The 26,173-nt window shown below is 46.3% G+C and overlaps 1 protein-coding gene across 1 annotated transcript in view; it reads right to left on the reverse strand.

Moving 5' to 3' along the window:
• LOC102146213 (uncharacterized) overlaps positions 1-24,034 on the reverse strand; it is a 65,415-nt gene extending 41,381 nt beyond the window's left edge. Inside the window, exons 1-4 of the mRNA XM_074031838.1 lie at positions 23,878-24,034; positions 23,424-23,602; positions 22,993-23,306; positions 21,894-21,991 (exon numbers count right to left, since the gene is read on the reverse strand). Coding sequence (XP_073887939.1) covers positions 21,894-21,991; positions 22,993-23,306; positions 23,424-23,602; positions 23,878-24,034 — 748 coding nt within the window. The remainder of the gene's footprint in view (positions 1-21,893; positions 21,992-22,992; positions 23,307-23,423; positions 23,603-23,877) is intronic.
• Between the last annotated feature and the right edge of the window lie 2,139 nt (positions 24,035-26,173).

Consider the following 26,173-nt stretch of genomic DNA (forward strand, 5'->3'; position numbering starts at 1 on the left):
TAATCCAGCACTATAATAAAACAGTAGTGTAGGGAAATGCAACTTTCTATGTGGTACAATGGTTAAGAGTATGGCCTCTGCAACTGGAATCTCAGTTGTGTGACCCTGGGCAATTACAAGATTTCTCTGAGTTTCAGTTTCCTCACTCAAAAACGGGAATAATAATAGCACTTAACTGATAAGCTTATATGAGGAATAAATGAGCTAGCCCATGTAAAATGCTTGGAACACTCTATGGCACACAGTAAACACTTGGATATTAGCAGTTTTTATTTTGATGTAACCCCAAAGATGCCAGCACTTAATATGCCAGGAACTTCAAGGGTCCCTGCTCCAGCCTATATAACCAGTATCCCGAGTACCTTTGTAGATGAGTAGTGATAGCATGTAGCCCCAACTTCAACATAGCTAACAAAGAATAAAAAATTCCTGTGCAAAGCACTATATACAATTCTAATATGTTCACATGAGTTAAACAGGAATATCACTAAAGAAATGGATACCCAAAGCTACTGAGGAGTGAAAATCTTCATAATACATATATCCAACAATATATAAAGTACTTCCTACAAACCATTAAGACAGGAGACCCAACAGAAAAATGAGCAAATGATCTGAAAAGGCATTTTGCAAAGAGGACACACAAATGGCCACTATCATCAAAATGCACATTCAGACTACAGTAAGTATTACTACATACCCACCAGAATAAGTACAATGAAAAAGGAAGATAATATCAAATACTGGCAAAAATGTGGAGCAACCAGAACTTGCCTACTTTGCTAGTGTGAGTATAACTGTTACAACTGCTTTGGCACTACTATTAAAACTATGATCCAGCAACTCCACTTCTAAGTTTACACCCAACAGAAATATATATGTATATACACAAGTATGTATATGTATGTATACATACATTCAGGTATGTGTGTACATATCCATTCACCAAGACATTCATATTTACACTGGCACTGTTTGTAATAGTCAAAATCTGCACACAGCCCAAATATCCATCAATGGTATACAAATAATAAACTGTCGTCTATTAATATGGAATACTACACAGTCATGAGAATGGAAAACTACAATAGCACAGAACATGGATGAATGCCACAAGCAAAATGATGAGTGAAAGAAACCAGACTCCAAAAAAGAACATACTGTGTGATTTCATTTATATGAAGTTGAAGAGCAGGCAAAACTAATCTGTGATTGTAGCATTCAAAATAGTGGTTACCCTTGGAAGGGGTGGTTTGTAACTAGAAAAAAATGCAAAGTATTTTCTGTGGGGTTTGGTTTGGTAATGTTCTGTTTCTTTTCCTGATCTGGGCACTGGTGACAGGATATGTACACTTTGTGCTGAACACTTATGATTCACTCACTTTTGTGCATGCAGTTATACGTCAATAACAATATTAATTTTTTGAAAAAGGGCCAGGTGCAGTGGCTCTCACCTGTAATCCCAGTGCTCTGGGAGGTCGGGGTGGGAGGACTGCTTGAGGCCAGGAGTCCAAGACCAGCCTGGGCAACATAGAGAGATCCCATATCTATGGAGTCGGAGGCTGCAGTGAGCTATAATGGCATCATGGCACTCCAGCCTGGGCAGCAGGGCAAGACCCTATCTCTTAAAAAATAATAATACTACTACCAAAAAAAAAAGCTAACGAGAAAAAAGCTAGGAGGAAATGGACTTTTATCCAAACGGGTTGTTGCCTCAACACCAATGAATTTTAGTGCCTACACTCTCTGCTCACAAAATCTGAAGGACACACACATTTCTGAGCATTTTCCTATTGCATTTTAATAAATGGCAAAAATGTTACTCTACAAAGCTTCAATACCATAAAAAATAAGCATGTTTTCAAAACTCCAAATTAATTTGTCGAGCTTTATGTTCTGTGAGACTGTGTCTGAAAATGTCTTCAGGTTTTATAAACCCATGCTGAAATATAAAGTAACTTTTATAAGAAACAAGATTTTTAATGAGACAGAAGTGGTTGGGCCAGGGGTGAAGGGAGTGAAAACCAAGAAGACGGAGAAGACGAGACAGTTCCCAACCAGCAAAATCCAAGGCTTAAATTTCCAGTGGCTGCCAGAGCCCTGAAGTAACTCTGGGCCTGGAAGCCAGGAAGTCCAAGCAGAAGCCGCGGACTCAAAGACCAGCTCAGGATCTGGGAGCAACATGGCAGCTGAACTGTGGAGACTCAGACACAGGCGAAAGAATCCAGAATGCTGCTGATGACTATAAGCTACCAAGAGGTTATGAGAGGAGTGATCTGCACTTCCTGACCGGGCTCAGGAAACAGTAGCTGGGCGTGGGCAGCCTTGGGTACATAAGGAAGTGACTTCAGCCGATCATGGAATAAGAGGATGTAACCTTGGGTGTGCTCTGACCTGCAGCAGGGATGAGCAAGCCGGGCTTACCCAGAGGTTCTTTCTCTACTGGGTGTGAGTTTCTAAATATACACACACTCATCTGTTCAATCCATTCAAATATTTACCCTCATTGAACAGGACTTCTGAGGCTTTTGGTTTCGACTGCCCTAGTTGCCAGCTAAGACAGCAGTAATCCAGAACCTGGCTCCTGAGCCCACAAGTACCATCTCAGTCCCTTGCATGAGAAGGGGAGCAGTGAACCTGAACTCCAAGAACAGCAAGCACTTGCCATATCATCCATTCCCCAGTGACTTCCACTAGCAAAGGGAGACATTTTTAAAAAGAAAAAAACCCAGACAACCCCAAAGTCATTTGTAAAATGTTATTTACTCTCTTCCTAAGCAGAATGATCTTCCTAAACTGTTTGGTTTGAGTGAGAGTTTTGTGGCCAGGGGAACAACGCTGAGAAGCAAACTGGAGGCAAGGATGTCAAATGCACCCAATGAGAGTATCTGTCCCTCTCCCTGCTAATCTTCTCTCCCACTGCTCCCACTACCCTCTTCTTTCCCTGAATCATAAAGTGTCACTCACACCTTCACCCTCTGACATGATGATTAGAGAGTCCAGGTGGTGGGGTCACATGGAGAGAACCTTGAAACCTGTCGTGAATTTTTAGAAGTCAGCACATTCTGGAATCCACACACAGTGACCCTCCCTTCAGTATCTAGAGCAAGCAAAGGTCCTCACTTTGGGAGACTTCTCATTTCCCCATTCTGGCCTTCAAGCAGCCCTGTCAACTGCAGAAAAATGGTGTTGGCAGATGAGAGATGCACCAGGCTGTTCAGGCATCTGGCCACAGGTTGGGTCTTTTACCTGGGAAATAACATCATGTTCTCCAGGGCAATGAGTATGTGTTTCCTGAATTTAAGAGAACTTGAGCAAGCAGAACTCAGTTCTGCAAGGCAGAACAAACATTTAGCTACAGAGAGAAAGAGAAGGAAAACAGCTCCAGGCTAGACTCTGATCATTCCCACATGATGCCTGCTTGGAATGGCTTCCTGGTTGCCCTTACAGTTCATCTTAAAGGTACCAACACCTAAATCATAGGTTTACTTAGGTACACCAGAGACACAGCTACACAAAGCCACCCAGATGACCTGGGATACATGTGTGTTTACAGGGGGATTCTACGGGAAACTGTACCACAGCAGCTTTAGCGATGGCTTGGAAACAACTTCCTGAAGACAATATTGTTAGATGCTAAAGTATTTCACTACCAAGGTTCCCCATAAACACTGAGAAGAGAGGGGAGCAAGCGATGAAGGGAGAAGGCAATGACTCAATAGTTCCTGGTTTCAAGTGATTTCCAATAGAAGCAAAGAGCTGGATGAAACGACCTCTCATGGCCATTTCTACAAAACTGTCCCCCTATACCAAGGTTTCTCAACCTCAGCACAATTGATATTTTGGACCAACAACTCTGTTGTAGGGACAGTTGTTCTGTGCATTGTATAATATTTAGCAGGATACCTGTTTTCTACACACCAGATGCCAGTAACAGCCTTCCTGCTCCCCAGTTATGACAACCAAAAAATGTCTCTGGACATTGCCAAATGTCCCCTGGGAGCCAGGGCTAGGGAGTACAGAATTGCCCCTAGTTGAGACCCACTGCCCTATACTAACAAATCATGTTTGATCCCAGCCCTGGGTGAAGGAAGTGAAAACCAAGAAGACCAAGGAGATGACACAGTTCCCAATCAGCAAAATCCAAGGCTAAATTTCCAGTGGCTGCTAGAGCCCTGAAGACTTCACACTCATAGGCATGATCCCAGTCCTGGCCTCATAGTGTAATCACCCACTCTGGAAAGAGTTGAGTAAAGTTAGCCTGGTCATTATCTCCCAGGGCATTAAGGAAACAGAAGCTCCTCCAGACAAGTCACCACCATCAGATCTGAGGAGTGGGAGAGGGAGCCAGCAGGGAAAGATGTCCCGTCACCCACCGACATCCACTCTTTAATCCCACAAAACCCACCTCTTCCAAGATACATCGACACCAGGACAGAGACTCAGCCAACCAAAGAGAAACTCCCAACTGTCCAAGAGTCTCACAGCCACTCTGTTCCCATGACAATTCACTTCAGTTGGGTATACAAATACCATCTACCTGGCTAAGTTTCTGGGAGGAGGGAAAGTACATCTCAGTCCCTCAACACTTGTTTGACTAACCATCCCAGCTCCCCGCTTTCCTCCACTTGTCCACCTTGACTGAAAGGTGTCCTTGGTGCCAGATACTCTAAAGAAAATCTACCAATGCTAGGGTCTTGCCTTCCAGGGCCTTGGGAGTCAAGGCTGGCAGCATTGGCCAAGAGGCATAAAAGAAGGTCAAGGTACTGAAGTGGAAATTCCAGACACACAAGGGAGAGACAGACAGATGGATGGAAGACTAAGTCCAAGGGCAGCATCAGTGGTGGGGGTGGAGCCAAGTCTTCAAGGGGCAGAGTCAGGGAGGCCTGCGGGACAGGCTGACAAGCTTCCGGGGTTTGGAAATCGGAAGATCCTGTGTAACCACACACTTTCCCAAGCAGAGATGATGCTGACTGTGTTACTGACTATAAATCTAGTCCACTCAGGGCTGGGTTTGGCTCACTCTGGGCCGGCCCCCCACCAGCTACAGTTTTGCTAAATTTAGTGCTGTTCCCAGCCACCCAAACGACTCTGCTCTTCGTGTCCATTTCAGGTTCAGTCAGGGACAGACACAGAGGAATGGGACTTGTCCAGAAGAGATCTGCCCTCATGTGACCCTCTCCCTTCCCCGCCGAAGTCAGGGGCCCCAGGGAGCAGAAGATGTGAGAAACCAGTCGGAGGTCTCCAGGGCTCTGATGGAGGCTCTGCCCTCAAGGTGGCATGCAGAGTGAGAAGGGCCACTGATCCCAGGAAGACCACCCCACACCACCTAGGTTTCACTCTTTGGGAGTCACAGAAGCTGTGGGGTGGCAGGGGTCCTACTCCCTCAGATACTATATGGCATGGTGAGTGGACAGACAGACATCCTCAGGATAGGACTGGAGGAAGGCCCCTCTGCAGTGCTTTGGAGAATCTTGGAGGTAAAAAATGTATTCAGTCAAATATTCAAAGGCTCTAAAACACAGAAGGTTAAAGTAGTGGTCCTTAAATTTGGATGCACATTAGAATCACCTGGGAAGCTTCAAAAACTGATGCCTGTGTCCCAGCACCCCAAGAGACTCTGATGTAATCAGCCTGGGCTTTGGAAATTCTGAAAGATTCCCAGGTGATTCTAATATCCAGACAAGAGTGGGAAGCAGTGGGTTAAAAGCATGCCCTTCTGCTGTCACTGAGTTCCGCCTTTCAGGATACCCTGGTAGACTCCTCACCCAACCACTGCCTTGCTATGTCACCCACGAAGGGCAAGTTATTTAACCTCTCTACACCTCAGCTGCACCAACTGTAAGGTGCACATAATGATACAGAACATCTACCTCTAAGGTTCCTGTACCTGTAATGAGACAATCCATGTAAAGCACACAGAACGTGGTATACAAAATGTGCTCCCTGAAAGCTAGGAATCATTATTATTGTCTGTTGTTATAATAATGAGGAGGAAGAGAAGAAAAAAACAGGGAACCCATAGAGCTGGGTCTACATTGCCCAAGGAATAAGGGTCTCTAGCACTAAACCACGACTATCTCAGGAAGTGGGCAAGAAGAGGCTCCATGGCCATCTCCACAGTCCTCTCAGGAGGACACTCATCCATTCCCCCTTCTGCTGTTTGCTGTTTCTTCTGTCTTCCAAGCCCTCCCCTCTTCCCATCATCCTAAATCCCACCACTCAGGGCCCAGCTCTGACCACCCCAGGGCTCTCTCCCTTCTCAGGTGAGAAAGCCCTGAGGTCTCTCCAATAATACTTCCCCTCCTGCCTATCTGTCTATAGTATGAATGAATGCTTTGATATGGACTAGCCTCGTAGCCTCAAAAGGACAATAAGTAACTTGGGAGGAGGGCCTGATTCTCATGCTTCTGTGTGCTCCCTGTGACACCTAGCACCATGCTGGGCACACAACTCTGGATTAATGAATATCTGTGAAATGAAAACACATGTAGAGCCAGCAAAGCTAACTGCACATCAGCAAGAATCCAGGCTCAGTGTCCAAGAGAAGCAGGCCCAGCACCCAAGTTGCTGGCCCAGCTCCCCATTCTGTCATTACAAGGACACACCACCACCCAACTCCATCACAAGAGATCCCGCCCACCTAGTCCCAGAGCCTGCGAGAAAGTCACTGACCCCCATGATTCCCTAAACCCCAAAAGAGTCAGGAAAAACCCAGCTCTGCCCACATGGGAGTCCAGAGCAGCTGGCCACCCAACAAGCTGTAAGCCTCTTACAGATTAAAGGCCCTAATTTAAACCTCTATTTGAGGTACGACAAGTGGGTCAACACTCTGCAGGTCGGTCAGTGCAGCTGGTGGAAGGAGAGGCAACTATGACCCAAGAAAGGCTCTTCTCCTCCGGGGGGAAAGATGGAGCCAGAGAATCACAGATGTAAGTAGAATCACTGAGGTGACAGCAAGTTCATTCTGATCCACCACGAATCCTACTCCCCGCCCCCAGATCGCCAGGACTCCACCCTCCCTAGGCAACGAACCTGAGAAACAGAGAATGTAAGGACAAAACCACAGTCGGGATGGCCTTCCTCTTCCTGCCATGGCTTTGGTATGTGGGGAAGAAGGAAATTTGCTGCTAAAAGATAAAATCTTTCTAAGGTAAAGAAACAGTTAATAAAGCCAGGAACCAAGAGAAGACCGAAGGGGCTGGATATGCTGCTGCATTCTAGGGAATCATACCCTGGTGAACAGACAGGGAAGGCGACCTTTGCTCCTAAACCTGGCTGAGGTTTTCCCGGTCTTTCTCCCTAGCTCCTCTGCAGCAGGAAGCACCAGGCATGGGTGAGCAGCTGCAGACAAGCCTAGGATCACACTGTCAGAAGCTGACTCTGGCTGCTCTTTAAAAAGAGCCCTCTTACCACATCTGTCTCCATAGAGATGGCCTCTGGGGAAGTGGCTGGAACCCACTGTTTACACTAAGAGCAGAGAAATCCTTCCAGGACAATGTTTCTCAAACTTTCTGGACCCTGATTCATAGTGGGAAATCAATGCTACACAGCAGCCCAGCACAGGCATATATGTGCACTTAACTATATGTCTCTCTCTCTATATATATAACTGAAACAAAGTTTCATGAAATAATACTCATCTTTACTACGTACTATGCAATCTAATATTTTCCATTATATATATATTTTAAAGGCTGGTCTCAACCCGCTAAATTGATCTCACCCATTATGGCCTCTGGACCTGCAGTTTGAACATTACTCTGCAGGAAATGGAAAAGGCTCTTCTTGAAAGAACTTTTAAAATTCCCTTACAGACTAACCTCCCTACAAAACAAATTCCTGCTAAGCCCATGAGTGAGGTGAGGAAAGTGGAACCTCAGTTGCCCAGTCCTTTCTCTGCAATATGCACAAGCTGTGGCTGCCTCAGAGAGCCCGGTCGGCCCCACCTCTCTCAAGGCGCAGGAGCTCCCCCAACACCCGCAGTGATGCCTCCTGGTGCTGGCCAAGCACCTAAGCACAAGCCAGTGCAGGGCTGATTGTCACCATCATTCACTGGGATCAAGCATTGCCTTACCACTCCTCAACCTCACCTTCCACTGAAGGAACTTACCTATAACACACAAAGGCAGAAATGCCAACACTGTGCTGCCCACATTGGTTTTTTTCCCCTCCAAACAGCCTAGCTATATATCAGATGCACTACAAAAGCCTGGAGGATGGGAAGTTTTTTATCTTTTTTTTTTTTTGAGACGGAGTCTCGCTCTGTTGCCAGGCTGGAATGCAGTGGCGCCATCTTGGCTCACTGCCACCTCTGCGTCCCGGGTTCATGTGACTCTCCTGCCTCAGCCTCCCGAGTAGCTGGGACTACAGGCACGTGCCACCACGCCCTGCTAATTTTTTTATTTTTTTAGTAGAGACGGGGTTTCACCACGTTGGCCAGGATGGTCTTGATTTCTTGACTTCATGATCCGCCCACCTCAGCCTCCCAAAGTGCTGGGATTACAGGCGTGAGCCACCGTGCCCGGCCTTTTTTTGTTTTTTGAAACTGATGGTACAGAGACACATTTTTATGGGAATCTATTTAATGTCAGGAAAAAGAAATCCAATGTTAAACCTTCCTCAGTCCAGTCTTCCTGCTTTTCCAAGAGGCCTGTGAAATGCCTCCTCCTCCAGACAGCCCTCCCTGAAGGGTCAGGACAGCTAAGGAATTCTCCAAACCCTATGCCATGGTAATATAAAACTCTAATGACTCCTTTCCACACTCACCATTCCCACAAATGTAACATGCTGCCTCTCTGAATCCATCATTATGGCTTGGGTGGGTATCTAAGTTGGAAAACATGTCACAGAAAAAAAACTTAGCATAAACATTCAATAGTTTGAATCAGTAAGTTGTAAAGGTTAATTTTTTTTCTATTTTTTTCCAAGTAACAGAACAGGTATTTTTGTCCCCTGTTAAGTGGAGCAAACACTGGACATCTCCATTTGTGTCAGTGTGCACACTCCCATTCCCCACTGCTTTCCCAAGCTCCTCGGGACCACTGTCGTGCTTGCTGCTTATCAGCACCCTCTAAACCCAGAATGCCCACTCAGTGAGACTCCAGGAGAAAAAGCATCTTATCACCATCACAAGAGCTCAGGGGGCATTTGGCGGCTCACCAGCCTATAGCAGGTTTTTTGTTTGTTTTTGTTGTTGTTTTGTTTTTGAGATGCACTTTTGCTCTTTTTTGCCCAGGCTGGAGTGCAATGGTGCAATCTCGGCTCACTGCAACCTCCGCTTCCTGGGTTCAAGCAATTCTCCTGCCTCAGCCTCCCGAGTAGCTGGGATTACAGGCACACGCCACCATGTCCAGCTAATTTCGTATTTTTAGTAGAGATAGAGTTTCACCATGTTGGCCAGGCTGGTCTCGAACTCCTGACCTCAGGTGATCAACCCACTTCGGCCTCCCAAAGTGCTGGGATTACAGGCGTGAGCCGCCGCACCCATCCCCTACAGCAGGTTTTTGTAACTTGGGATCTGTGAATCCTCTGATGGTGTATGCCAGATTGTGGGCTCTTACTATTTTTTTCTCCTGGAGAGATTATAGCATCCATGCAATTTCTAATATGAACTGGCAGGAAAATAAGAGCCACCAAAACCAAATTCTTAGAAAGTTGATCAAGGGCCTCCCAAGACCACCTCTACCTCTCCAACACACAGCCCCTCCTCTGCCACTTACACTCTCTGAGCATCCCAACCTCCTCCTGCCAACAAGCCATTTCCTTCTTCAGTTTTGTGGTCTGGCATGAACTTTCAGGTGAAGTCCTCTCATCCTTGAACCCTTACTTATTAACAAACACCTATTTACTGAGCACTTGATGGGTCCAAGCATCATGCTAGGCTCTGAGGATACAGCCATAAACAAGCGGAATGAGATCTTCCTTGTGTTCCCAGAGACATCCTCCAGCTCCCAACCCCATTTATGGCTGATACAACACTATCTTACACTTCATTTGTGTCACATTTATACTCTATTTTAGGTGAAGGTATCTGTCTACCTCACTCATTCCTTCTCCGTCCCCACCCCACTACATCCAAAAAGAGAAAAAGACACAGAATCTTTCACAGAGGCCAGCCTAAGCAAATGCACATCAACCATGAATGCTGATGGGCTCACCAGTGGTCCAAGCAGCAAGACTAGCACACCAGGGCAAGCCTGACTCAGCAATGCAGGGTCCAGGGGACCTTGGGAGACGTCTCTGTTGCAGTAAAGAGAGCACGGGGCCTCTGTTCCTCAGCCACAGCCCGCAGTTCTCATCCCAGCTGCTGATCTCTCAAATTGTGCATCCAGTCAGGGCAGTTAGAAAAACAACACCAAGTAGATGTGTCCAGCTGACATACCTCTTGGACTATCCAGGTGGAGGAGAAGCTTACATCTCAGACATCTGCACCAATATTTTCAGCATGTAAACTGATGGAAGACATGAAACAATGCATCAAAGACATACTCTCTCATGAAGAGGAGAGCTGGCTGCTCTAGATACCATGGCCATCTCTTCTAGCACTCTCTGCCAGCTCATTTCTGGAGCATCTGAACACGACCATCTACTTCCTAAATGACAACATGGCAGTGACTAGAGCTGCCACCATCCTTTCAACCTGTCAGATGCAGAAGGATGCACAGCTAACGGCAACAGGACCACAGAGCTGTTTCTCTAATATCACAAAAGCTTTCAATACTGTTAACGAAATGGCTCTAGCAGCCACCAAAGAAATCTGCTACTGGACTTTGTTGTCCAAGAAATACGACCTTATGGTGCTGAGGTCAGAGAATGGGATACTCCTCAGCACTATTCAGTCAACGAATATCAGGGAAACCCAGCACTGTCAGGTACTATAAACAACAGAAAAGACAAGACTCAACCTTTATGTCAATTAAAGGTTGTTAGGGAGGCAAGGTTACTATAGAAGAAACAATCAGAGCAATCACCTCTAATGTGGCATGTATAAGAAGATCCACTAGGATGAAGAAGAAAATATTAGAATATTTATACTTTACTGAAACACAAAAGATTAAATTTTAGTATTATTTAATATAGGAATTGACACTGACACACTCCTTCAATTTGTGTGTTGGGTGGTTGCTGTCATTTAAGGTACCACAGGCATCCTTGTGTCTGAGTAGGAGATCCAAATGCAGAAGGGTAGACAGTGACACCCACAGTTGCCTGTTGATTTAGTACAGTTTACATCTGCCCAGTGAAGCAAAATTAAAGATACCATCTTCAATACAATAAACAACAGTCCTTTGTAATAAGACGGTGAGACCTGAACGTCATCTGACCACAGTGTCACTAATTATCTTGTGGTAAAAATATCTAAAAGAGTTGCTCAACTTAGAGAAGAATCAGGCCAGGTATGGTGACTCACACCTATAGTCCCAGTGCTTTGGGAGGCCAAAAACAGAAGGATCTCTTGACACCAGGAGTTCAAGACCAGCCTGAGAAACACAGCAAGAACCCCGTCTCTACAAAAATTTAAAAATCAGCTGGGCATCACGGAGTACATTCGTAGTTCTCACTACTAGCGGGGCTGAGGATTGCTTGAGCATAGGAGTTTGAGGCTGCAGTGAGCTATCATTGTGCCACTGCACTCTAGCCTGTGCAACAGAGTAAAACTCTGTCTCAAAAAAAAAAAAAAAAAAAAAAAAGAGGAATTATACTTTTTTAAACCAGAAAACAAGAGTACTAAAATGTGCTGACCTCTTCTGCAATGAGTGCCAGTAAGTAGAATGCTACTTAATGGATATTTTTAAGCAAACAAATAAATACTTACCCTGTATCTTTATGGTGAAGGTTGAATTTTTTTAATGGGTAAGAAAGCCATTGTTCTTTTAAAACGGGCAATTGGAAATCATTTCTACCATTATATGATAGTGTTGCCAATATCAATGTAAGGATGTCATCTTTAAAATCTCATTATCTACACACACTCAAAATAGAACATCAAAACTTGTTTTAAAATCACCCAAAATGAAGTATTTCCGGGGTCGTGAACCCATTTATTAAATTCAACATATAAAATTACTAAATTTTGCAATGAGTTTTTAGGAACAACTGATTGATATCAAGACTGACTGAAATATATTAGCTGGATTTCAACAAAAACCTTTGCAGAACATGGTGGATGTGACTAAAAAACAAGTATCAAGATTTCATAAGTATAATCCAGGATGCATTTCTGCCACGGGCATCTGCATAGCATTGTGAGGTCTCTTTTAAAATATCCTGATTCCAAACAGAACTTCTAGTTGCAAATGACACCGAGCTATCCTGAAATAATAAATTATGCTCAATTGCAATGTTCTTACTGAAAAATAATCATTCTTAATAGCTAATTTCACTTAATTCTTCAACAAATGACCATCTCTTATATACATGTGTTAGGCACTGTTCCATGCTCCGAAATATAGCAGGGGACAAAACTCACAAAAATCCCTTCTCTCATGGAGCACATATTCCAGTGGGGAGAGACAGAAAATACACTAATAGAAATAAATAGTACGCCAGCTGGTGAAAAAACACTACATGAACAGGATGCAAGGAAGGCTAGAGAATGCTGGGGGCTTGGTGGACCCACTGAGAAGGTAACATCTGAGCACAGACCCAAAAGAAGTAAGAGATTTAACCATAGGGCTATCGGGGAAAAGCATTCCAAACAGAGGGAACTGGAGGTACAAAGGCCCTAAAACAGGAAATGCCTAGTATACCTAAACAACAGCAGGAGGCCAGTGATGCTGGAGCAAAGTGGAAGTTGAAAAGAGTAACAGGAGATAGATACAGAAGCAACGTGATAAAGCCGGGTAAGGTCATAGGGACCTGTATTGTGCAAGATGGCAGCCACTAGCCATGTGAGGCTATGGAGCACATGAAAGGCAGCTAGTTCACATGGAGATGTGCTTTGACTATTACTTAGTACAACAAACAAACAAAACAAAAACGACGTAATATACCTCAGAGGTGAAAATATTGTTAACATATTGGGCTAAATAAAATACATTACAAAATTAACTTCAACTGGTTCATTTTCCATTCATTTTCCCTTTAATCAAAAAGTTTTAAATTATATACATGACCCTCAAGTGTAGCTCACATTATATTTCTACTGGGCAGTGTTGAGATAAGCTATGAGGTCTTATGGACCACAGTAAGGGTCATGGCTTTTACTGAGAGAGAAGAGAAGCCACTGCAGGGTTTGGGCACAGCAGAGCATGATGTGACTTAACGTTTCACAGGACTGTGTCGGCTGTGGGGAAGACTAACAGCCTCTAAGGGGCAATAAAGAAGCAGGTGAGAGAGGATGGTGGCTTGGACCAAGGTGATGGCAGTGGAGGTAGTTCTGATAGATGAGATCTTGGATATGTTTTACAGGTAGAGTCAACAAGCCTTACTGATGAACTGGATGAAGGACAGATGAGAAAGAGGGAAATCAAGCATGACCAAAGGTGTTTTCAAAAAGCAACCGGAAGGACAGCATTCCCATAAATGGGATGGGGAGACTGCAGGAAGAACATATTGGGGAGGGAAACCACGAGTTCCATTTTGGACATGTTTACTGAAATATCTATTAACATCGAAGCTGAAATATTAAACAGACAGATGGATACACAGGTCTACAGTTCAGAAGAGAGTTTGGGCTGCAGACAAATGATTAAGGGTCGTCAGCATATCGATTTTTTAACTTTCCATTATAGAAAATTTCTGGGCCGGGCGCAGCAGCTCATGCCTGTAATCCCAGCACTTTGGGAGGCCAAGGCAGGTGGATCATGAGGTCAGGAGATTGAGACCACCCTGGCTAACATGGTGAAACTCCATTTCTACTAAAAATACAAAAACATTAGCCGGGTGTGGTGGCAGGCACCTGTAGTCCCAGCTACTCGGGAGGCTGAGGCAGGAGAATGGCATGAACCCAGGAGGCGAAGCTTGCAGTGAGCCGAGATCACGCCACTGCACTCCAGCCTGGGCGACAGAGTGAGACTTCTTCTCAAAAAAAAAAAAAAAAGACAATTTCTAACATAAGTAAAACGAGAGAGAACAGTATAAAAAACCCCAGGTACCCATCAACCAGCTTCAACAATGATCAGCTCATGGTCAATCTTATTGATCTCCCAGGATTACACTGAAGCAAACTCTGGAGATCACTCATATAGATGGTATTAAAAGCCATGCGACAGGAGAGGATCACAGACAGAATGAGAGAAGATAGAGAGGAGGTGCCCAGGGCCTTTAATGTTTAGAGGTCAGGGAGATGAGAAGCCGAGAAGAAACGGCCAATTAGGCAGATGGAAAGCCAGAAATACACACCCTGGAAGCCAAGTGAAGAAACAGCGTCAAGGAAAAGGGTATGACCAGAGGTGCCAAACTGCTGAAGAACTCCTGTGAGGAAGATGAAGAAGTGACCACTAGAGTCAGGATCATGGGAGTTACCACAGGAGCACTTTCATCAGAGTGGCATGAGTCAAGAGAGGATGTGAAGACAGCCAGGACTGAAAATATGGAGGGACAGATGATGGGGCAGTAGCTGGGAGAGGTGACCAAAGAAGACTTTTTCAAGATGAGAAAGATAGCCTTTGGAAACGATCCAGTAGAGGGAAAAGGTGGGGATGCAAGGAGGAGGGGACAGGCTGGGGCAATGTTGAATATGGGAGAGGAATTGAAATTTAGGGCAAAGTAGAAGGCTGCCCTTGGAGAGAACGATGACTTCACTTAGGAAGAAGGTAGGGAATACTATATATCCTAGCCATTTGAAGTCTTTTGTTTTGTGTTTTATAATACTATAATGTATTTTAGCACAGCACTGCTTTTTATAAATTATAAATACACACACAAACAAGGGGAATTGCTCAAAAGTTTTAACTGATATGGGCACACAATCAAAATAATTAAAGACCTCTTAACTGAAAGAAAACAAAACATATCCTCAGAGGCTGAACATGTAGCCTTCAGGGACAAGGTATCATAAGGCTACTAGGTCTTGTATCTGAAAATATACTTTTATTAACTAAGATTTTTTTTAAAGGCTCAGACACTATAATCCAGTGACTACAATACAGTTGCACTTGAACTGAAAATGCAAAAATGTAAAAAGAATCATGGACCATTCTCAAAATCAGAGCATCACAGGAATCAGAGTCTGATAATTTACTTACATAAAGAAATGTAAATCAGTTAAAAGTTTTATCAGCAAGACAGGCCTGAATTGTACCATCATATTTGGCTACTGAGGCAGACTGGCTATCCAATACATAACAAACAGCAAATCAAGAAAGTGGGCCTGTCATCTGAAAGGCTGGCAGGTAGCCTATTTGGAACAGGCAAAAGCCCCAAACCAACCTGAAGTCCACAAAGCCACAGAAACATCCAATTTGCTCAAACACATTAGCAACACTTGGCGTTTGACAAGCCCTGTAACAATTCAGAGCCCCTCTCTTTAAACGTGTTCATTTAGCCTCTCTACAATCCACGCATTCAGGAAGCTCTCCATTTTAACTTTCCGAGCTATACACACTCAAGCCCAAAAGTGTTACATGGATACGCTCAGAGCCCAGGCAGCACCACAGTTAAAATGCCGGGTCGCGTGGCTATGAGACATAGGCCTGCCACAGAAGCCATGTCTGGCTTCTTGAACATGCTAGGGGCATCTTTATCAACTACATAAAATGACAACATGAGAGCATGAACACCATGCTCTAAAACGTAGCAGGTCTGCCTGCACAGAAGTGACGGTTGTGGTCACACTGCTCAGCTGGGGTGAACACACGGGGAAAACTGCCAAGCAGCAGCTCTCCTGTGGTCAAACTGTAAGCTCCAGGCGTTGGGCCCTGTCTGTCCTTTTCACAAGTGTAGGCCCAGTGTCCAGTACAGCTCCTGGAACAGAGCGGGCTCGCAAGAAATATCTATTGAAGGAAGGGAAAAATGACGAGCTACATTACACCATAAAGGCAAGAGGGATCATGAAAAAATGCTCAAAATCATAAAAATCATCTAACAAAACTCAGGAAGCTGTTGATGGCAGTTGACTGGGAAGAATGGTGGGCAGCTAAGTAAATCTAAAAGGTAGAATTGCAAAACATAAATTCTTTTAAGAATGACCATAATCTTTATTAACAGAGCTTTGGGCCGGGCGCGGTGGCTCAAGCCTGTAATCCCAGCACTTTGGGAGGCCGAGACGGGCGGATCACGAGGTCAGGAGATCGAGACCATCCTGGCTAACACGGTGAAACCCCGTCTCTACTAAAAAATACAAAAAACTAGCCGGGCGAGGTGGCGGCGCCTGTAGTCCCAGCTACTCGGGAGGCTGAGGCAGGAGAATGGCGTAAACCCGGGAGGCGGAGCTTGCAGTGAGCTGAGATCTGGCCACTGCACTCCAGCCTGGGCGACAGAGCGAGACTCCGTCTCAAAAAAAAAAAAAAAAAAACAGAGCTTTGAAGATGTCATCAACTAAATGAAACATACGGATCTTGTTTGGAGCCTGACTCAAACCAACCCGCTATTTTCCAAAAAAAAAAGAAAGAAAGAAAGAAATTGAGACCACGAAGGAAATTTAAACATTATTTGGATATTTGGATGACAGGAGATATTTAGGAATGACTGTGCTTTTTCAAGGTGTAATAATACCACTAGGGTTATGTTTTTAAAAGATATTATCTTTTAGAGATACATTAAAAAGTATTCATGGATAAAATAATACAGGATCTAGGACTTGCTATAAAATAATCCAAGAAGGGGGTAAGGAAAAGGTGGGTGAAGGTATGAAAGAAATGAGAAAAGCCATGTGTTGATTATGTGTCAAAAAACCAGGGGATGGGAACATTGAGGTGTATTACGCTAATTCTTTGTGTACCTGTGAAAATCTCCATTGACAAATTTGGAAAAAAAAAAAAAAAAAAAAAAAGACTAACCATAATGTCAAACCACAGTTAATTTCCTTGCATTTGCCGCACTGTTGGAAAATAACTGAGAGGCATTTTTAGTCATACATGGACACAGCCATTTCTGAGGAGACTGGCAGAACAGAGCTGAGAGTCTCATCTTTTCTTTATCCCTGCCATCATGTTCATCTGAGACTCGCTTGTGTCATTTCTGCTTTCATCCTAGGCCTGAAGAGGTCTCCATGTTTCCTCTCACAATGGCCCCTATTCTCCCTCCACTCTTCCCTTCTCTGCCGCTGGTTAGTTCTTCACTATTCTGGTGGCCCTCTGCTTTATCCAATGATCCTGACTACCTCTAACCCACCTTTGTAGCCAGGTCATATTCCTTCCTTCTCATGGCCCTAACGCCAATGGATTCTGTCATGCCCACACGGCTTTAACCCTTCTCTTTACCTTAAAGGCAGTCACTTAAAGGCAGTCATCATCCTATACCCGAGTACGTCCATCTTCCCCCAAATCTGTCACACTTGCTGCGTTAAGCAGCTCTCTTCCTCCACTTACCCACTCAGATCCCTCCTGCACATTTCCAGGACAGATCAAACAAGGATGGGTCAACCAATAAATATCTGAGGCCTATCGTGTGCCAAGCTCTGTACTTAGCACTGGGGTGACAGCAAAGAACAAGACAGATACAGACATGTTCTCTTGAAGCATGTGATCCAGTACAGACGGAATTAAGATTGGTTCAGCTGCCCATAAACCTTCCAGATCAAACTGCGAATCTTTTACTTACTTCTGTATCCTGAGAACTTCACACAGTGCCTACCATATAATAGATCTTTAATAAATATCTGGTAAATGATATTTATTTATCCAAGTCAGTATACTTGCTCAACATAAGTTTAAGACCATATAGTATGGGGTCACCCTAAACCCTACAAATGAAAAGATATTTAAGAGAGAATGTTTTCTTTATAACAGCCGCTGGGGAAACTGTGTCGGGGAGGTATGAAGGAATGCTCCTAGAGCCAGAGTTACCATTACCAGCTAAAAGCAGCTCTAGGTGTGCCTGACTTCTGTCTTCTTTGCTATTGCGGACTGTCTGCTCCCTCCTCCCACTGCTGGCCTCCTCCCTACCAAGTGCAATGAGAATCAACCTCAGTCACCTCCCTTCCCCCTGCTACTTTCAGCACGTGGTTTCCTCCTGCTACCGACGTGTCTCACTTCCTATCTCAGCCCTGAGCAGAACTGCCCCAACTGCTGGGCTGCTGCTGTTCTGCAGCAGTGAGAACTTTAGCCCTGTTCCTAGCTAGGAGTTTCAGCAAGACTCCGGCTTGAGGACCAGGTCAAAAAGGTGGAAACTAGGACACAGGAGGACTCCATAAAGGTTGGCTGCAGGAATACTCAATGCTGACTCCAGTCCCAAGCCAACACAGACACACATCCCACAAACGCCAAGCCCAGGGCCTTATTCCGACAGAGTGGATAAGTGCCAGATTCAGACAGACATGCCAGGCTGGGTTGCCGACTCTCTCTGCGGTGGCATCTCCAGGACCTTGGCATTAAAGGTGCCAGTGAGATCAGAAGTAATAGAGATATCAGGGGAAGATCCTACAGGACAGGCGGAACCAATAAGCCTCCCTTCTCCTCACCCAACACTAGGCTTGGGTCAGTCCAGTATATCCTCTGCACTGCCCTGGGAAATCAGAATGAGAGGGACAGTAGCTTGTCAAACCCAGTCCTGCTGAGGAGCTCAGGCCTCCAGGCTCCAGGGAAAAGGCTGAAAATGAAAGCGCTTTCCTAGATACAGAATGACTATTTTTGAGCTGACTCTAATAATCTACTACTATTTCAACTATCAGATCATGCTCTCATGGGATCACAAAGACAGGCCCAACACAGAATCTTTAAGAACCCTAGAAATCTGAAACAGCCATCGTTAGCATCCCCAGTAAAAGGCCTTTCTGGTAGTCTACCGCAGGGGTTGGCAAGTTTTATTTTTTATCCTAAAGGGCAAGATAGTAAATATTTTAGACTTATGGGGCATACAGGCTCCCTTGCAATTACTCAACTATGCCATTGTAGCATGAAACCAGTCTCAGACATACAAATGGGCATGTCTCTGTTCCAGTGAAACTTTATTTACAAAAACAGGAATCCGGCCCACGGGCCACAGCTTGCAACCCCTGGTCATTGGGAAAACCTGCTTTTCCAGTATTTCCATGCTCCAAAGAGGAACAGAGGCTCCTATCCACTTGGAGGGCTCCTATCCACACTGAAGACAGGGACCCACTCTGGGGAGTAGGCCTCCATCCCTACCAGTCCCTCCCACAAGGCACTAAGAAATCTAGGCTACTTGTTCAAAAAGACTGATCTGCATCAGAAACCTGGGCAAAGGTAGAAAAAGCTTCCCAGACATCAAATCAGAGGGCTTCAAAACTGAAAAAAGCTAGATCCCTTAGACTAGACACTTGGCCTGGAAAAGGAAGTGGTGTGTCCAAGATTATGTAGCTAGCAAAAGTCGCCTCTCTGTCCAGTGCTCTTACTCCTCCAGGGTGACAAACAGCATGCTGGAAGAGGCCAAAGACTTGTGGCACATTTCTACAGCACAGTCCCGGGCTATAAGCAAATGGTACAAGAGCTTGGGGAAATAAGTGCGTGCGTGTGTGTGTGTGTTTCCAGGTATACCTGGACATAGTTACTAGGGAGAGGAAAACGTAAGCAAAAATCTTAACTTCAAAAAGGGATATGGTTTGGTAGAAGATGTGGGTGTTTGTTAGCAGAAATGTCCAGGGTCTGGGCAAGCCCTGGGATAATAAACCAGTACAAGGCATACAGCCTCACTCAATTCCAGGTAATGCCCCAGGCCCTAGGATCTACCTCTACCCACCTTCAAGCTTCATAATCCAATATCCTTCAAATCTTTTCCCAGAATGGACTTCCATTGCATATTTTACTTGCCTGACCATAAACATTTTTATTTGGATAACCTGCCATCATCTTGAAGGCAACATGTCTAAAAGAAAATCAAACATGATTCCCCAAAACAAGTTTGAACTCTAATGTTTCTATTTCTATAAATCAGTAAGGTTCAAAATTTCAGCACTTCCTCTTCCCCAGGTCCTGTTCTCAAGCCAAAGTAGCACTCTAAATTACCTCTTCCTCTTCATTTCCATAGGCTCCACCCTAACCTATCACCTCCAATCTGGTATGTTGCTAGTCTCCTGCTGGGGACCCCAGATTCCAGGCTTGCAACAACGCCAGATCTCCCCCCATATACTCATCCTCCTTCCATTCACCACAGTCTCTTCAAGGTCAAGGTCCAGCGCTACTCACCTTTCGCTTTCCAGTTCCCAGAACCTCACCTAATATGGGGGACACACAATAAATGCTGAATGAATGAATCACAGTTTTCATCATAAGATGAAAGATAAAACTTAAACAAAAATCTTAACTTCAAAAAGGGATATGGTTTGGTAGTTTTCATCACAAGATGACTACACAAGAAACCTCATGCCCTTCCTAGTTCCTACTCCCTTGAACCCAGACTGCTGAACTCTGAAGGCCCTCCATCATCTTACCCTGCCTACCTTAGCTCCTACCAGCCCAGAAACAGGCTTTTGGCTCCATCTAGCTCATCAATGCTGGACCCTCCTCATGTGCCAGGCATTCCTGCATCCACATCTCTGCCCACGCTCTGCTCACTCTGCCCTGTGATGACGTCCATGCCCTTCCCCCTGCATCTACTCCAACTCCTACGCAACTGCCAACTGCCAAGCTGTGGGGGGAGACAGGGGATGCAAGAAGAGGGGAGATGATAAAAAAGACTGGGAAAAGGGGGGCATGATGAAAACATGCTGGGGTCTCTCTCTGATCCTTAGAAGCACAACCCTCTCAATGGGTCACAGGCGATTTAGAGAAGGAAGAGCCAGGAGGAGGAGCCAGATTTTTCCACTGAACGAAAGGCATGATTTTCATCACTGCTTCTGTTGCCCTGGTAACCAGGGACAGCCCAGTGGAGAGTACAGTAAAAGAACACCATGTTTATCTTTGCTGTCTGATCTACTTCCCTGTACACCCTTCCCTGACCATCCCCAAGCCCCTGGGCCTGCTCCAAATCTCTTATAATGCCACCACCATCCTTCTGGTTACCCTTCCTCGAAACCTCAAAGGCAGAGCTAATTTCTCCCTCTCTTTATCCAATCCTAAGTACCATGTGTTCTTCCACTGCAACATTTGGGGGTTCATCTCACCATGCCACCTGCCATGCCAGGGGTCCCCCAAAACAAAGAGCTGGTCTCAAAGCACAAGGATGGCATCTGCTCTACCAGACAGGGCAAGTGGGACTAGTGGGGCAGGAAGGTGAGGAAAACTGCCCAGCCAACCGTATTCTCATCCCACACAGCTGGTGTGGAGAGGGACCTGGGTCTCCCAGCCCCCAACCTATGCCTGAGATCAGGAGAAGGAGCCAGGCTAAGGATGGGGGGAGTAGGTTCACCCACAGGCTTCCACAGATCCTGCCTCCCACACGGACACCGTGTCTGCGTGACCTGAGAGCGGAGACACAGTGCTCGCCCTGGAAGATTATATAAGCGTTATATAACATGGTGGCACCAATAAGCACACAGGAGCAGTTGTCGAGTGCCAGGGACAGGCCAGGGGTGGAACCAAACCCAAGGGGCTGGAGGTTCAGCCCTCCTGCCACCGATGCCAAAGCAGCACCAGGCCCTGGCTGCCTGGGCCCTGTCTATACCTGCTCCTTCCAGCCCAGAGGACACAGAGAGAAACGTGCCAAGCTCTGTGCTCTTCTTCCCACACGGGGCAGCAGGGAGGGGCCGCAAAACCGTCACCACCCTGGCCCATGGCAGCCTTTGCCCATCCGGCCTGAGGCAGCCTAACTGCCCTTTCCGCAGGGCAGCAGCCAGGGGGTCCAGGGCAGGGGAGGGGTGTGGGCCAGTAGCCCCCTCCTCTCTGTCCTACCAGAATGTAGGAGCACTTGTTTGGGGAACAAGTGCTGCAGCAGCAGCTCCAGGATTGGCTGGGTCAGCCGTTCCTCTGCTCTGTCACTTGCTGTTTCTCTAGAAAACAAAACAAACCGAAAGGGAAAGAAAAAAAAAAATAAGCACATTTGACAAACGCCAGATTCCAAATTTTGGTCTATGGTTGCAAAGCTGGAAAGAAGGGGTCCTAAGGAAATTACCCTATTTCCCTACAGCCCCCATCTCCCACCATTCCTGGCCAGTTCACCATCTATGAACTTGGGCTGTGAGCCCGAAGATTGCCCCGCAGCCCCTATGTCTGGAGCTGCCTCAGTGGCTGTAGCTCCTTCGGGTATTCCCCCTCCCTCTACAGAATGCTCAGTCTGCGGCTCCCAGATATACACGCGGGACTAGGCGGCTGGCCTGGGGCAGTTCTGGGCAGTTTGGGCCAGGTCTTCATCAAACTCCTCCACTGTCATCACCACACCCACTTTATTAATTTGGCAGGGGTGGGGGGGAGTTGAACAGGGACAGAGCCAAGTGATCTCCTGCAGCACCTGCCCTCTCCTGAGCTATGCCTCTGGCCTTCCCGCCTCCTCCTCCACACGGACCTCCGCGCCCCCTGAAGAAGGGGGCAAAAAGAAATACGCATTAATACCTCGAGCCTTGGCGCACAAGCCCTCGCCCCCTCAACCACCTGTCTCTGCGCTCTCCCCCGCAGCCTTCCTCAACTCTGGGCGCCCCCTCTGCAGCAAAGGGGCACCACGCCCACTGCGGAGAGGAGAAATGCAAGGTGGGGAGTGGGCAGGGGCTCACTTGAGGGCCCGGGGGCTGCTCACTCACCCCTGGGCGCAGCTGGCCCTGGCCCCAGAGCCCGGGGCCCGCCCGGAGCTGCTCCAGGCCGCGACCGCTCCCACCCCCGCGGCGAGGCCAGCAGCGCCCCGAGGCCGCGCTGCAGCCGGGGTGGGGCGCGACCGGAGCGCGGCCGGGGCCTCCGGCATCGTCCCCAGGGAGCCCACCCTACCCCGGGACGCTCGGGGATCGCCCTGCAGGCCCGGCCCAAGGTGCCCACTCCCACCTGGCCAGGTCCCGGCCCTTACCTCGGCGGCCTTCCTCCCTCCGGGGGTACTGCGCAAACCGGCTCCCCCCAACCCCCGCCAGCCAAGCGCCCCGCTGCAGGCCCGAGATGCGCAGCCGCTGCGGACGCCGGCTCCGCGGCGGCCGCTTCCCGGGCGTGTGAGCTCAGCCTGCCCGCGCGCCCGCGCTTCCCACGCTCGGCGTCCCGCGCGGCGCCACCCAGCGGCCGCGTCGGGCGCTGCAAGCTCGTGTCCGGGAAAATCTGCCGCAGCCGGGCCGGCCAACTGATTCGGAAATTCCCAGAATTTGACCATAGGCTTACGGCGGGGCGGGAGACCTGTCAGGCCGTGTGGCCGTCGCTAGACTTGGGGCAGAGCAGCTCCCACCCACCCTGTCTCTGAAGGAGACTCCAGAGTCTTTGCAAGATATTCTGATTTCCCCCTGTTCCTCTGACCTTGCCTCGCCATATTTCTTCCAGGGCAGTGGAGACTGTGGGGAGGCTGGTGACTCCTTGTAAAATGGGGGTGGAGAATCGAGGGGTGGGAAAAGGGTGGGAAGCTCTCGAGGCTGGCATCTCAAGGCCTCCATGGGCTCGTCCAGAGATCCGAGGTGTGCACTGAGTCACTTCCAGAGCTTGTTAGAACACACATGCACAGATGCTCCAGTCTACCTGTAAATTCTAATTCGGAAATTTCAAGTACTGTTTGTAACCTTTTCTTGTATCTACACCCTTCTGAGAATTGCAGAAGAGCTATGGACCCTCTCTTCAAAAAATGCGCATGCATACGGAAATATAATTTTGCACAATATTTCAGGGAATTCTGAAATTCCTCAAAGCTCCGTGGATCCCAGCTTAATATCTCACTTTCTGCAGCTACCCTATGCAGAAAGAGCGAGCTGGTGATTACCTGAATACGCTGCCATCTTATCTCCTGCTTTTTCCGCCTTCAGGAATATCTCCACTGGACCCCCAATCTCACATTTCTGCTTGTACAAATTCCACCTGTCCTTTAAGACCAACTCGAAAACCTCTTCCTCTCTGATTTTCCCAATCAGCAATGCCATTTATGACCTCAGTTTTCTGTGAGTATGTATTTTATGGCTGTTAACATGTTATACATACACCCGTATTTATTTCTGTGGTTGGTTTTCTTATCTCCTTCTAGATAGTAAAACTCTTTTAAGATCAGTTTCTCCCTCTGCAACTACTAAGGGCCTTATATGGTATGACTTTGACAAACAGTTCTTAAATAATCGAAGAGAGGTTGGATTGACAGAATAGGAGGCCCAGGGAGATGAATGCCTTTGCTTTACCTGCACCTCTCCTCCTTTCCTGATACTCCACCACATGGACTGCTAGGCGTCTGGAAAACAGAATCCTCAAGTTGATAGGCTCATCTCATTCTTTCCTGCTCCTCTAGGCAAGGCAGCCATAATTGAGGGGTTCCTGGATGAAGTTGCAAGACAAGTTCATGCAAGATGCACATACCAAATGGCAGATATTCTACCACCAGTGTCTCCTAGTCCAGTGAGGGGTGTCCCCACCCGCCTGGTGCACAAGCAACGTGGATTTCATCCTTGAGTTTTCCATTTCACTTCCCTCCTTTCTTGCACATATGCCAGTCAATCACCACATTCTGATTCTACTTCCTAAATCTTAAATCTCTAAGATTGGCCCTCTCTTTATTCCTAGCTCATTCCACCATTATTTCTTGCTGGGATTTCTGCATTTGTCTCTAGCCTAACTCGCCTACCTGCCTCCAGCCTCAGTAGGCCCAGATCCAGTCTTCACATCTGCTGTGGACTGAATGTCTATATCTCCCTAAAGCTTGTTTGTGTGCTCTTTCTCTCTCTCCCTCTCTTTCTCTCTGTTTTCCAACACGGGAGGATACAGTGAGAAGATGGCCAACTGCAAACCAGGAAGCAGACCTCTCCAGACACAGATCTGCTGATGCCTTGATCTGAGACTACCTTGCCTCCAGAATGGTGAGAAATAAATGTTGCTTAAGCCACTCAGTCTATGGTATTCTGTTATAGCAGCTTGGACTAATACAATATCCCATTTAGAAGGATCTTGCAAACATACCAATCCCTTCCCTACGTAAAACTCTTATGTAGTTTCATTGTGGACTAAGGATGAGGTTCAAATTCCTTCACCTGGCTAACAAGGCCTCCTAGATCTGGTCCCAACTGACTCTCCAGCCTCCCGTCTTGGCACAGCCTCCACTCTTACCTATATGCTTCACTTGTACTAAACACCATGTTTCTCCCACCTTGATAAGAGTTCTCCCACAATTTTTTTTTTTTTTTTTTTTTTTGAGATGGCCTCACTCTGTCACTGGGGTGCAGCGGTGTGATCTCAGCTCACTGCAGCCTTGACCTTCCCAGCTCAAGTGATTTCTTCAAACTCAGCCTCCTGAGTAGCTGGGATTACAGGCATGCGCTACCATGCCTGGCAAATATTTTTGTATCTTGTAGAGACAGGGTTTTGCCATGTTGCCCAGGCTGGTCTCTAATTCCTGAGCTCAAGCGATTTGCCTGCCTCAGACTCCCATAGTGCTGAGATTACAGGCATGAGTTGCCACGCCTGGCCCTCCCCGACTTTCTGAGACTTTGTTCCACCTATTCCTCAGGTTTCCCGACTGTCTCCTCTTGCACCACCTGGCCCTTCCTCTGCTATAATGTGAAAAACACAATATTGTTATTGTTCTTATATGACGTCTGCTTTCCCTGCCACACTAATACCTCTGCGATAGTATCCTCAATGCCTGGCACAATACCTAGTGCCAAATGGGAACACATAAATATTTATTAAATAAATGAAAGCTTTGAACATGGCACATACCCCAGATGAGAGACTCTGGGGGTAAATGCAGTGGTGCTTCATAATCTAAAAATCAGATAAGGTGGGACAGGCCTACTGCTTTTTAATAATAGCACTATTCACTGTTTTCAAGTGAATTTCAATCTTTCTGAGTTTTTTATTTCCTTATCTAAAAAATGAAAATAATAATAATTAGGCTTGCTCTGAAGGTGGCCAGAGATACATGTGTAACAAAGCATTTTGTAATTTTAAAGTTGTCTCTCTCTCTATATATATACACACACATATATATGTATACACACATATATATATACGTTAGTGAGAAGTATTGTATTACTTCACTTGATCCTCACAATAACATTTTGAATAGACAGCTGACA

The sequence above is a fragment of the Macaca fascicularis genome, chromosome 1, assembly GCF_037993035.2.
Source record: "Macaca fascicularis isolate 582-1 chromosome 1, T2T-MFA8v1.1".
Classification (NCBI taxonomy): domain Eukaryota; kingdom Metazoa; phylum Chordata; class Mammalia; order Primates; family Cercopithecidae; genus Macaca; species Macaca fascicularis.